This window comes from Bactrocera latifrons, unplaced genomic scaffold, assembly GCF_001853355.1.
Source record: "Bactrocera latifrons isolate USDA-ARS-PBARC rearing strain unplaced genomic scaffold, ASM185335v1 scaffold_510, whole genome shotgun sequence".
In the NCBI taxonomy this organism is placed as follows: Eukaryota; Metazoa; Arthropoda; class Insecta; order Diptera; family Tephritidae; genus Bactrocera; species Bactrocera latifrons.
Genome location: NW_017537169.1, coordinates 103,226 through 116,047, shown reverse-complemented (window position 1 = coordinate 116,047; position 12,822 = coordinate 103,226). Strand labels below are relative to the sequence as shown.

Here is a 12,822-nt window from a genome sequence, read left to right as displayed (position 1 = left end):
TAGCAACGCAGTGCTGTATATAGTAAGGTAGTAAATATTTAGGAAATTTATTCTATTAAATAACAAAAACTATAAATATTGTTATTAATAACATATATTTACTAATATTTGATTTAAACGCCATAGTGTGTCATGTTTCGCCCATAAAAATATCACTTACTGATAGTCAGATATTCCTTATGTATTGAGCTCTCATTAATAAAATGCAGCACTGTTTTTAGATTTCTCGGTGGTGAGTTTTCTTCTGATTGTATTTGTTTACAATTGACAGACAGAAAACATAAAACGGCTTGTATTCGTAAGTTTTTGAAATATTACTACCAATAATTTTAATTTAGAAAGAAGAAGAAAGAAGATATTTAGACATTTCAAGTTGGATTTTTAATACATCGTTCTAATTCTCATCCGTATACTATTTACGAGAAAACTGATGGAAACGGTATATACTATATATAAGAATAATTACAAAATATGCATATATATTTTAAAGGATTATAGAAGGATTTAGCTGCCGCACATCTGCACACACAAGATTTCGGCATTCTTCTGTAAACAAAAACTTATTAAAAACTTCGACATATTTCTAATATATTTATACATCTTACCTTAATCTTACTTTATTTCACCAACAACACTCATTTGGTTTTAATAATAAACTTTATTATTAACACTAATATGTATTGTTATTAAAAACTTCGACATATCTTTCTTTTCAAACTCAATTTTCATTTGATGTTTTCTTATAACGGCTAATGCAATGTCAATTTTTCTTTCAAACGACAAATTACCACCCAGGATTGTATCCTACTACAAATTGAACAGATATGCAAAATAATTCAATATAATCGCTTAAATAAAGTAAACACTTGCATTATTTAATATGTTTTAAAATGTTGATCATCAAATTAAAATTTATATGTAGCTTAATGCTATTGTGTGAAAGATTAATGTCCACCGTCAACAAACTGATTGGATCTTATCAATATGGCAAATCAACAACTGACCAGGTATTCACCATGCGCCAAATCTTGAAAAGGCCCGACAAAAGGCACACACCACCCCTTCGTTGATTTCAAAGCTGTCTTCGACAGCACGAAAAGGCGGTGCCTATTTGTCGAGATGTCTGAATTTGGTATCTCCGCAAAACTAATACGGCTGTGTAAACTGACGTTGAGCAACACCAAAAGCTCCGTCAGGAKCGGGAAGGACCTCTCCGAGCCGTACGATACCAAACGAGGTTTTAGAGAAGGCGACTTCCTATCGTGCGACTTCTGCTTCTGGAGAAAATAATTCGAGCTGAAGAACTTAATCGGCAATCTTTTATAAGAGTGTACAGCTGCTGGCGTATGCCGATGATATTTATATAATCAGTCTAAACACCCGCGCCCTAAGCTCTGCTTTCTCCAGACTGGACAAGGAAGCAAAGCAAGTGGGTCTGGCAATGAACGAGGGCAAGACGAAATATCTCCTGTCATCAAACAAACAGTCGTCGCACTCGCGACTTGGCATTCACGTCACTGTTTAAAGTCACAACTTCGAAGTCCTAGATAATTTCGTCTATCTTACAACAAATATCAATACCAACAAAAATTGCAGGCTCGAAATCCAACGCAGAATAACAGGTGCTACTTCGGACTGACAAGGCAATTGAGAAGTAACGTCCTCTCTCAACGAACAAAGACCAAACTCTATAAGTCAGTCATTATTCCTGTCCTTCCATATGGTGCAGAGGCTTGGACGATGACAACAACTGATGCGTCGATGTAGCGAGTTTTCGAAAGAAAAGTTCTGCGAAAGATTTGTTGCGACGTTGACATGTTGTCCGAATGGACAAAGCTGGGGTGACTCTGAAAGTGTTCGACGCAGTWCCCTCCGGGGGATGCAGAGGAAGAGAAGACCTCKACTCCAATGGAAGAACCGGCTATAATAGCGTATCTACGAAAATAAAGAAGAAGAGATAATATGCCAGTAAAAAAAAGTTATATATAAACTGTAAGAAAGATCGGTTTTATAATTATCTCTTCATATCTCTTAAAATTTAATGTTAAAAAGAAATATTATGACTTATAATACTAAATACTATTACAATAGTTATTTTATCTGGTCCACTAATTGTGAGAATGAATTTCGAGTTTGTCCACTAATTGGTTAATTAAAGCGCTTAAAAATATACCCAAGATGGTATAATTTAATATTTGGTCAAAAGCAATAAACATCATCCTATAACCAAAATTGAAAATGGAATATATGTATATGTAACCCGACAGTTTTTCCCCGAATTCAAAGGGAAGCGCTTATAATGAAAAACAAATGCATTATAATGATGATTTAAAAAAACATATGAAAAGAATGGCCGCTGCTGCTGTTACATGTCCGCCTCGGAGTGTGGTCGATGCTCAACTAACTCTCACTCATTCGGTGACAGCTCGGCCTCTCCTGACATCTAGTCAACCCAAGACGAGTTATCGCTGTCTAGTTCAGGACTGGACGAACACCAAGGCTTGAGGTGGTCCACCGACATAACGTTGCAATACCTGCGCTGTGTTACTGTGGCATCTGGTAAGTTTTCGATGATGTATCGGTCGTAGTCCAGCACCTTCGTTACCGTTGTGGACCCTTGTACACCGGATCTAATTTATGTGACTCTCCTCTTGCACTTGGGACGTAATCGACTACAACCAGGTCCCCGACTTGGTATTTCCGAGTCATCCGGTGACGTTGATCATACCTCTCCTTCCATTTGTTCCGCTGATTCATGATATTCTGTGCTGCCTCGCCCCTTTTTATCTCGATGTCTSACATCTCGGTGACCTCGTCGTGCAAAGCTTGAATGATTCGTTTACCGGTTACGTCCCTAGGATTAAAGAAGGAGACTAACTCATTAGGTGTATACTGTGTTACCTCATTTTTCTGCGAATTAAGACTCCACTGGAGTGCTGGCAGTGATAAGTTACAGGCCCTAGTCTCGACAGTCATACATTTCAGTGCAGTTAAGRGCGTTTTGTTCACTCGCTCTGCCTGACCATTTGCTCTCGGGGTTCGTACCGCTGTCTTCGAAAGTTGAATACCATTCTTGTGGGTGAATGCTTCAAACTGCTTTGATGTGAATGCGGTTCCTCGGTCAGTGGTGATACGAAGCGGTTGACCAAAGATCGCCATCATATCTGCTAGCGCCTTTATTACTGGTGTGCTTCCGGTATTTCGTACAGCTTTCAGCAAGGAATATTTGCAGAACCCACATACCATGACGAGGACATACGCCTGACCGGAAATGCGTTTTGGAAATGGTCCTACGTGATCAAGGTAAATATGCCGGAATGGTATCGGTAGTACCTCCGCAACATGAAGTTTACTTTGCCACCTGCGACCTTGTTAAGACAGCACTCCTCACAGGCAGCAGGATTTAACATACCGACGCATTCGAGGAAACCAAAAATACTTCATCAACCTGTCCAGTGTCTTCTCTAACTCTAAATGACCGACATCAAAGTGGCATGCCTTAGTAACGCGCCACCTAACTGTGTGCGGCACCACCAGCCTGAATTCCTTATTTACCTTGCGGAATAACCGACCATTGCAGAGTTCGTAATCGGTGTTTAGTTGCTTGACTGTAGCTCCGTCGGTTTCTCCAGTTGTGCCTTGAAGTACCTCACAAATTCKCTTCAGCGACTTATCCTGAATCTGCATCGCATATACCCAATCGTCTGGCGCCCTGACGTGACCAACTGCTAACACATAATCTGCAACTTTTTCCGGCTGGGTGGATGGCTCACCTGGAGCTCTGCTCAATGCATCAACGTGTAGCATCTAAACACCGGCACAATGTTTGCACGTAAAATCAAATTCTTGCAACCGCAGCCATCACCTAGCGATGCGTGGCCTCAACGGAGTAGCTTCTTTGGTTGTAACCACTGCGTTGCAGTCGTTGCGAACTACAAAATGAGTGCCCAGTAAGAACACACGGAATCYCTCTACCGATTCTACAACAGCCAAGACTTCCAATTCGTGACTCGGATACCTGGATTCTGCTGAACTGCACTGCCGGCTGTAGTATTGAACAGGTTTCCAGCCACCCTCTTGCTGCAGCATAACACCCGAGATACCGGCTGCACTCGTACTTGTTGCGTAGTTAGGGCTTGCTTCAGATTCGTAAATGCCTGTTGCTGTTCCTCAGCCCAGACAACCGTTGCTTCCTTCCTGAGTAAGGCGGCTAATGGCTTGGCTATGATGCTATACCCTTTAACGAATTTCCGGAAGAATCCGACTAGGCCCAGAAACTGTCGCACTTTCGTTGGCGTGCGTGGTTGCGGAAAGTCGTTTATGTACTTTGTTTTCTCTTCGCCCGGCTGGATGCCCTCTGCGCTGATGACATGACCAAGGAACTGTATACGTGTTGCCATGAAGGTACATTTATACGTTCTCAAAGTAAGTCCGGCATTTTTTACCGCTTGTAAAAATTCATTGAGTACGTCGACGCTTCCTGCGACCGTTTTCGTAGCGATGATGACTTCATCCACGTAGCTTATTATTTGGTCACGATGAGTTAACCCTCTCACCAGCTTTGTTACCATTTCTTACAATACAATCGGCGCATTATGCAACCCGAATGTCATCACGTTGTGCTCGTACAACCCGTCTGGTGTCAAGAACGCGGTGTACTGTTTGCTGTCTTCTGTCAAAGGGATCTGGTTGTAACCAGCCGTCATGTCCAATATGGTAAATACATGGTTATTGGCGAGCTTTGACAACTGCTCCTCGACGATCGGCATTGGGAAGTGGTTCTTTAATGTCACTGCGTTGAGTGCCCAATAATCGATACACATCCTGTCTTCACCATTCGATTTTTTTACCAAGATCACTGGAGCCGAATGTGGTGATGAACTTGGCCTGATGATATCGCACTTCAGCAGCTCGTCGATGATTTTCGATAACGTTGGTCGTTGACTTAACGCCACTTGATAGCGCCTACCGATGACTGGTTGATCGCTACTGATAGAGATTTCCATTTTAGTTGTTCTGCATCTCGATAGATTCACCAACGTCTCCGTAAAGCAACTCTCGTACTTATGTAGCACTCTGGTGACTTCTTTAACTTCATCTGGATTGAGTGCTTCGTCGATGTTGAACGTATTAGTCTGGCACATATGCACTCGAATGACCCCAGAGTCGATGGTTAACCTGCAACCTTCTTTGCATAAAATGTCGCTACCAATAATAATATCGTATGGCATAAACTTATCTGGAACGATCTGGCAGGCTGTCGAGATCGTAATTCCATCGATGACGATGTTGATGTTGGCTAGTTCTGTGCTGTTCACCACCGCTCCGGCGAATCCTAGAAGACGTTTTACTGAAGTTCGGCGCTCTGCGTCATGCGGCACTTTAGATGACGCAACAAGCGAGGAGTCACTACCCGTAACGATGAAACCACTGTATTGCTCCCCGTTGACCATRACTTCTTTGCTTGCTGGGTTGACTGCAACGATGACTTCGTCGTTGACCTTTGCCACTGTTGGTCGTTCGGCGGGACATGCTTTGGCTTCAGGCCCCACCTTGTTGCACCGAGCACATTTGGGTTTTCGTGGAGGTTGAGGACATTTAGCCGCAATGTKCCCAMACGAGTTGCAATTATAGCATTTGATCTGCTTCCTCTCGACCGTTGTTTTGTTGGCCATCTCGCTTGGAGTCCTATAGTCTGACATGCTTACTTTCGTGGTAGTTGGTATAGCGACCAACGCGTTAATGGATTGTAGAAGATCGTTGCATGTCGGCACCTTTAGAGCCAACAACGTGCGCGTTAGTGATGTGTCGTTTAGACCCGTGATGATGTACGAGTTAATGGACTCCTCGTCCATCTTCCCCCGTCGCCCAATACTTAACATGGCATAATAATATTCTTCAAATGTCTGACGTGATTGCCGCTTCCGTTGTACCATCTCACGGTGCACCTGTGCTGATATCATTGTAGCTGGGAAATCTCGTTCAAAGGCTGCAACAAATTCAGCCCACGTTTGGAATACTTGTTGGGCGTCTAGCCATTCTTTTGCGACCCCTCTCAGCTTTGGTTGTGCTGCTACCAATATTTCCTGCTCCGTCAATTCATATGCGCTACGCAACTGTACCGTCTTCTCTATGAACACTGCACTGCTTAACGYGCCCTTTAATGGGTCGTACTCTGGCATCAACCCACAAATTTCCTGCAAACCGCTAGCCCTTCCTCGTTCTGCCACTTTTGGCCTTTGCGCCGTTGTGACCACCTCGCTCATATGTGCTGGCGTTGACGTCATTCGCGGACCCTCTGCCGTAACTGTACCTTCATCACTTCTGCGCGATGCTGTGAGTTCACCGACAGTTTTCGTTAATTCCAGAATAGCGTTGCGCAATTCATCCATCTGTTGTTACCCGTTATCTCCATCGCCTCCAACTTCAAGCTCCTAAGAATTGACCTCATCTGCGCCATATATTTCGCTGACTTTTGCTACCTTTAGCGCCTTATTGCCGACCACATTAAAGTTTTGACTTTTTAGCACCCGGTTTAGCTGTTCGACTTTCAAATTTTTAATTTTTACCAAGACCATTTTGCTTTTCCTAAACACGTCCGTTCTTGCTGGCGTCTGTTTTCCTTCTCCTTTTTACCATTCGTAATTTATTTCAATTGCATCAACTTCTCTTTGTCGACGCTCTCGYTCGCCTTCAACGCTTTATGTTGAAAACCATTGCACTGCCTCACTGCCTGTTACATTTGCCGCTGGTATACTTTTAGCGACAAATTGTCTTTGCAGTATTTCCTTTGTACACTCGCGTCTCTTGTGTCTCTTTCCCTCTTCTTTCGTTCTAGTATCGTTTGAACGAATTTTCGGGAAACTTTTGTTTGTCGCGCACTAGCTGCATTGCTATGGGCGTAGTTTTTGGCGAATTCCACGAATCCTTTATAGGCTTTAGATAAAATCCCACTTCTGAGTTGTAACCCGACAGTTTTTCCCCGAATTCAAAAGTGAAGCGCTTATAATGAACARYAAATGTATTTTAATGATGATTTAAAAAAACATGTAAAAAGAATTGCAGCTGCTGCTGTTACATGTCCGCCTCGGAGTGTAGTCGATGCTCAACTAACTCTCACTCATTCGGTGACATATATAGTAGTAGTTTAAAAGAGAAATTATTATTACACCGTTTTTTGTTTTGCGCATTCGGTTTCGTCCTCTCTATCCTCATCCTTGTTGTGAATGAGTTGTGCAGCTGCCTCAATAACTGTGTCCATAAGAACGTGCAGTCTGTCGCGATCTATGTGTTCAGAGCACCAGTTCAAGTATGGTAAGCTACAAGCTTACGACAAGAATTTACCGTTACTTTTGGTTTAGGCCAGTGTTCTCCAACGTGACTGTGTGCACGTTATGCTTGTGTTGGTTATTAGCGTACATTCGGAAAGCTACAAGCAAACAACACGAATACGGAACAGTGCGTACAAATAAGTAAACGTACTTTTTTAAAATTACGGTCAACTAAATTATCTATATTTACGTCTTTGTTATATTGCTTAATTCTAATGAGATCAGGAATGTGATTGTTTGATACTAGATTTCTATATTTGCTTTGAATATGCTTTAAATTGGAAAATGCCACTTCGCAACTATATGTTGATCCGAACAGTGAAAATATTTTTAAAATTTCATCTTTCGCTAGTGGACACTTTTTTCCATCAATCATTTTCCTAAAATCAATACCGGAGTCAATAAGTAACGAAAAATCTGATCGCATTTCTCTGATTTCTTTTTGAAGTAACGGATCAAAGGTAGCAACATCACACGTCAATGGATTATCATATAGGTTTATAATTGGTTGCATTTGAGCTAGATCTTTAAATCTTTTGTTGTAATTTTCTAAAATGCGGGATATAATTTGGCTATATTATTCTAATTTATTTGTGATTGAAAATTCCTCTGCAAGTGATGATAGGTTTGGCATACTTATTAAATTGTTATTGTTGATTTGATGGCTTAAATTCTTTAACATTTCTTGAACTGTTGTTATTGTTCTATGTAAATTAAAAATTAGTTTATTGTTGCCCTGCAATGTCAGATTTAATTGATTAAGTATTTTTGTGATGTCGCACAGAAAACCTAGATCTGTTATAAATTCTTCATTATTCAGTGATGAAACCAACGATTCTCCTAACTCTGAATTATCATCTTCTAGAAATATTTTGACCTCTGTTCTTAGTTCGAAAAGTCTTTGCAAACATTTGCCTCTACTTAGCCAACGAACTTCTGTGTGTAAAAGTAAATCGTTATGTTCAGCGTCGATTTCTTCTAAGAAAGTTTTAAATTTTCGATGGCTAAGTGCATTATGACCCCTCTTGATTTTATTTATGATTTTAATTGCTGTTTCCATTGCTTGTACAAAACCCAGAAATAGTTATGTGCAACTATCACACAGGAAGGCGCATAATCATCATGAACTTCACTTAGTTGTCGACCATGAGAGGATCGTAAGCTGTTGAATATGAAGTTATATTAAATAAGATAATATAAGTAGGAGAAGGAGGATGTAGTCATGTGTAGAAGTTCACGCAAGTTAGGAAAATTTTCTGATCGCCATTCACTTGGGAGTGGCCAGAAACGATTATATTACCTATGACTCAAGCAGCTTACGACTTCTGGTCTTTGACCAAGTATCCTCTGGTTAGCCTAAGAACATCCGTTTGAAGGCGAGCTAAAGTGAGAAAGTGAAATATCCCCTACATAGGGTTGTRCGCTGGGGATGATAAAAACCACCCCCAATGAAAGGAAACAACAAGCTGTGGTGTGGGATTCGTGGTGGGAGAGAGACTCCGTCGCCGGGCACTATCATTCACTCCCGTGAATGAACGTCTAGCCGCAATCAGCATCAAAGCGAGGTTCTTCAACATATCGCCCACGCCCCGACGGAAGAAAAGGACGATGTGACGAAAGATGCCTTTTATGAGTGCTTGGAGAGGTATCTTTGGCACTACGGTCGGTAAATTCAGCCTCCACGAGGAAGCATCCCCAAATGGGTTGAGGCTGATCGACTTCGGCGGGTTCCAAAGTATGGTTATTTATTGCACTAGATTCCAGCCTAAGAAGATTCAGCTACCTGGCTGTCTCCGGATCGAAAAACCACCAACCAGATAGATCATGTTGTGATAGACGGAAGACACGTCTCCAGTGTTTTAGATGGACCACTATCTTGTTGCAACCAAGATTCGCACGCTCCTCTGTGCGGCAAAAAAAGGCACGCCATCAAACACAAGGAAGGTTCGACGTCGAAAAGCTGCAATCACAAGAGACAGCCGAACGATATCCTACTCGGCTTGCACTCCTGCTTTCTGAGAGCACTCGTCAATAACTCGGTATAAGGGAACTGTGGGACGGCATTTCAAACTCCTTACGTACAGCTGCAACCGAAACCATAGGTTTTCGAAAAGTGCAAAAGAACAGCTGGTACGACGAGGAGTGCCTTGTCGCAGCGGAGAGAAAACAAACTGCGTACCTCGCAACGTTACGATCGACCACAACACGTGCAGGATAGGATAGATACCGAGAGTTGAAAAGGGAAGCGAGACGCATTTAAAGACAAAAAAAGAAAGAGGTCGAAATGCGTTAGTACGAAGAGCTTGATAAGATGGCCGACAGGGGTAATGCTCGAAAACTTTACGAAAAAACTCGGCGGCTTACAGAAGGTTTCAAGAATGGAGCATACTCTTGTAGTACCCCCAAAGGTGATCTAGTCACCGATGCCCAGAGCATACTTAAATTACGGAGGGAACACTTYTCCAGCCTGCTGAATGGCAGTGAACGCACAACGCCAGGAGAAGGCGAACCCGATTCCCAATCGCTGACGCAATTCGAATAGCAATTACCCGCCTGAAGAAAAACAAAGCGGCGGGGGCCGATGGATTTCCGGCCGAGGTATTCAAACACGGCGGCAAAGAACTGATGCATCAGCTTCTTTGTAAAATATGGTCGGACGATTGGAAGTTAAGTGTGCTATGCCCAACCCTCAACAAAGGAGGCCCCACAATCTGCGCCAACTACCGTGGGATAAGCCTCCTCAATATCGCATATAAGGTTCTATCGAGCGTATTGTGTGAAACAAACTGATTGGCCTTTATCAGTGTGGCTTCCGACCTGGCAAATCAACAACCGACCAGATACTCACCATGCGCCAAATCTTATAAAAGACCCGTGAAAGGAGAATCGACACACACCACCCCTTCGTCGCTTTCAAAGATGCTTTCGACAGCACGAAAAGTAGCTGTCTTTATGCCGCGATGTCTGAATTTGGTATCCCTGCAAAACTTATACGGCTGTGTAAGCTGACGTTGGCCAGCACCAAAAGCTCCGTCAGAATCGGGAAGGACATCTCCGAGCCGTTCGATACCAAACGAGGTTTCAGACAAGGCGATTTCTTATCGTGCGACTTTTTCAACCTGCTCCTGGAGAAAATAGTTCGAGCTGCAGAACTAAATAGAGAAGGTACAATATTCTATAAGAGTGTACAGCTGCTGGCGTATGCTGATGATATTGATATCATCGGCCTGAACACCTGCGCCGTTAGTTCTGCTTTCTCCAGACTGGACAAGGAAGCAACACAAATGGGTCTGGTAGTGAACGAGGGCAAAACGAAATATCTCCTATCATCAAACAAACAGTCGTCGTTAAAATTAATATGATATAAAACAGATGGGTTACAGGCTGACCCATTCATGAGTTTTACAAGAAATATTATACCAAGCATCCCGGACGACTAGCGAGTGTGGGGAAATTTATAAGTTTTAAACGATTCGTGTAAGGGGGAACATTTAAACTGGGATCCCAATGCAAATGATTTAAGGCAAAAAGTAAAAATTGTTTTTAAACGGACTTATCCGAATGGACTTGGTAACTAGGGTTCCAAACCACAGATGCATTCTCTAATATAGGAATCATCAGAGATGCAAAAAGCTTTTTTGTGGTAAGCGGATCTCTAAATTCTTTAGACCAAGGTTTAACAAAACTAAGAGCGCCTTTAGCTTTAAAAACCGTGGAAGATGCGTGAAGATTAAAATTGAGTTTGGGGTCCATAGTTACACCTAGATCAACAAAAGTGCATACTTGCAGCAACATAAAGTTTGTATTGCGTATAGGGCTTACAGATCGTACGAAAACCGTGCTGAGAACAAGAAATTAATGGAGAGACCCGGATGTTATGTCGTCTGTTATAATTGCTTCAAAAAGTTTAGGTATTACAGACAACTTTGCTATTCCCCTATAATTTTCAATAGTTGACATAAATCCACTCTTCTGTAAAGGAATTATAAATGACTTTTTCCATACGGATAGAAATACCGCGTAAGGCACGTGTGGGGTCTCAGCGTAAAGAGTGAGGAGAAAAGGGAGGGAGCAGTACTGGCACTGGGAGCGGTAAAGGCTGTCTCTTATACACATCTAGATGTGTATAAGAGACCTCCCATTATGAATTCATGGAAAAGCTACTCCGGCTGAACTACCAGGGCTTTAGCCCGGCGTCCCCGAGGATGGTCAGTCGTCGTCATGGGTGTGGTATACCCTTGTTCCAGAAGCCCTACGCCACCTRTGGTATGGTTCGGGGTATTCCTGGCGGTTTTGAGGTCTTCACGGAACTTGTGAGTGAACCCAAATACGATTGCGAAGTTCTGGATTCCTCACAACTTGGTATATGTGTCGCCATGGAAGGAGACTTTGTCAGTAAGGATAGGAACGGCCGTGGGTAAAGTCTATAGGATATGCCGCGGTCGTAGGAGAGAGGATATCACCTTTCGTCGGTGACATTCTGTTGTCGTCGTGGAGAGAGTGTGCGGAAGCTCTGTTAGGAGCGTTCTTTCCCATGGCGAAGAGTCAGGTACCTCCAGCGCAAGAGGTACCTGCCCCTCCATCAGCCTCCTTCCAGTACTTAGAGAGTACTGAGAGAAGTGCTGGAACGGCTTCAGGAGATAACGTGAATGCATGCTTTCATGTTCAAAATGCCGTTAAGGAAATGTCAACAGACATGTCCTTGGCATATTTGTTGACTACCTAAGCTGGGTTCTAGTGGTGCAACGGGAGGACGAGCTTGGCTGTCCAGAAATTCCTCTTTGGTGGATTTACTTTTAGGATAGAAATGTCTCTCTAGTCGGCATGAATGGAGGTGTGGAATTGGAGAGTACATTCGGGACGTTGGATTTATTGAGGATATCACAGACTTCATATTTTGTCTGAGTTTAAGTTTTATGCTTACGGGGCATAGGCCTCTGAATGCATGTTTGCACCAGAGGCATCTATCTGATAGGTAGGGTTGTTTTTGTAGGGCGGTGGTAGAAGATACATTCGGGACTTCAAATTTTGTCTGAGTCTAAGTTTTATGCTCACGGGACATAGACCTCTAAATGCATTTTTTCACTAGAAGCACCTATCTGATACGTCGGGATGTTTTTGTGTGGCGGTGGTAGAAGATTGTACTCGGACATTTAGGATCTGAGTGGTATGGGGGTTGGCTGAACCGATGGACGATTAGATGTTAGTGATATGATCTTTGCCAGTCGGAATACCGAACAATTAAAAAAGTTTATCAGTTGAAAGTGGAGTTCGATTGCAACTGGGTTCCGCAAACAAATCACGGAAATTTTTTAGATTGTAGCGAGTGACCCTTAGTCATGACTATGCCGTTTGTTATTTGCTGATTATCGCCAAGTGATAAGCAATGAGTCATAAACAGCGGGCACTTTATCGAACATCGCTCGCAATGAAGGTGATAATGGCTTTGGCATAGATGGCACATCAAATAGTCAAGCATTTATTATCGTAG

At 42.6% G+C, this 12,822-nt stretch overlaps 1 protein-coding gene across 1 annotated transcript; it reads right to left on the bottom strand.

Annotated features, from left to right (window-relative positions):
• Positions 1–4,574: 4,574 nt before the first annotated feature.
• On the bottom strand, positions 4,575–6,392 carry LOC108973968. The gene has a single exon (XM_018941535.1). It carries the CDS (start codon positions 6,390–6,392, stop codon positions 4,575–4,577), a length of 1,818 nt encoding a protein of 605 aa, XP_018797080.1.
• Positions 6,393–12,822: the final 6,430 nt, after the last annotated feature.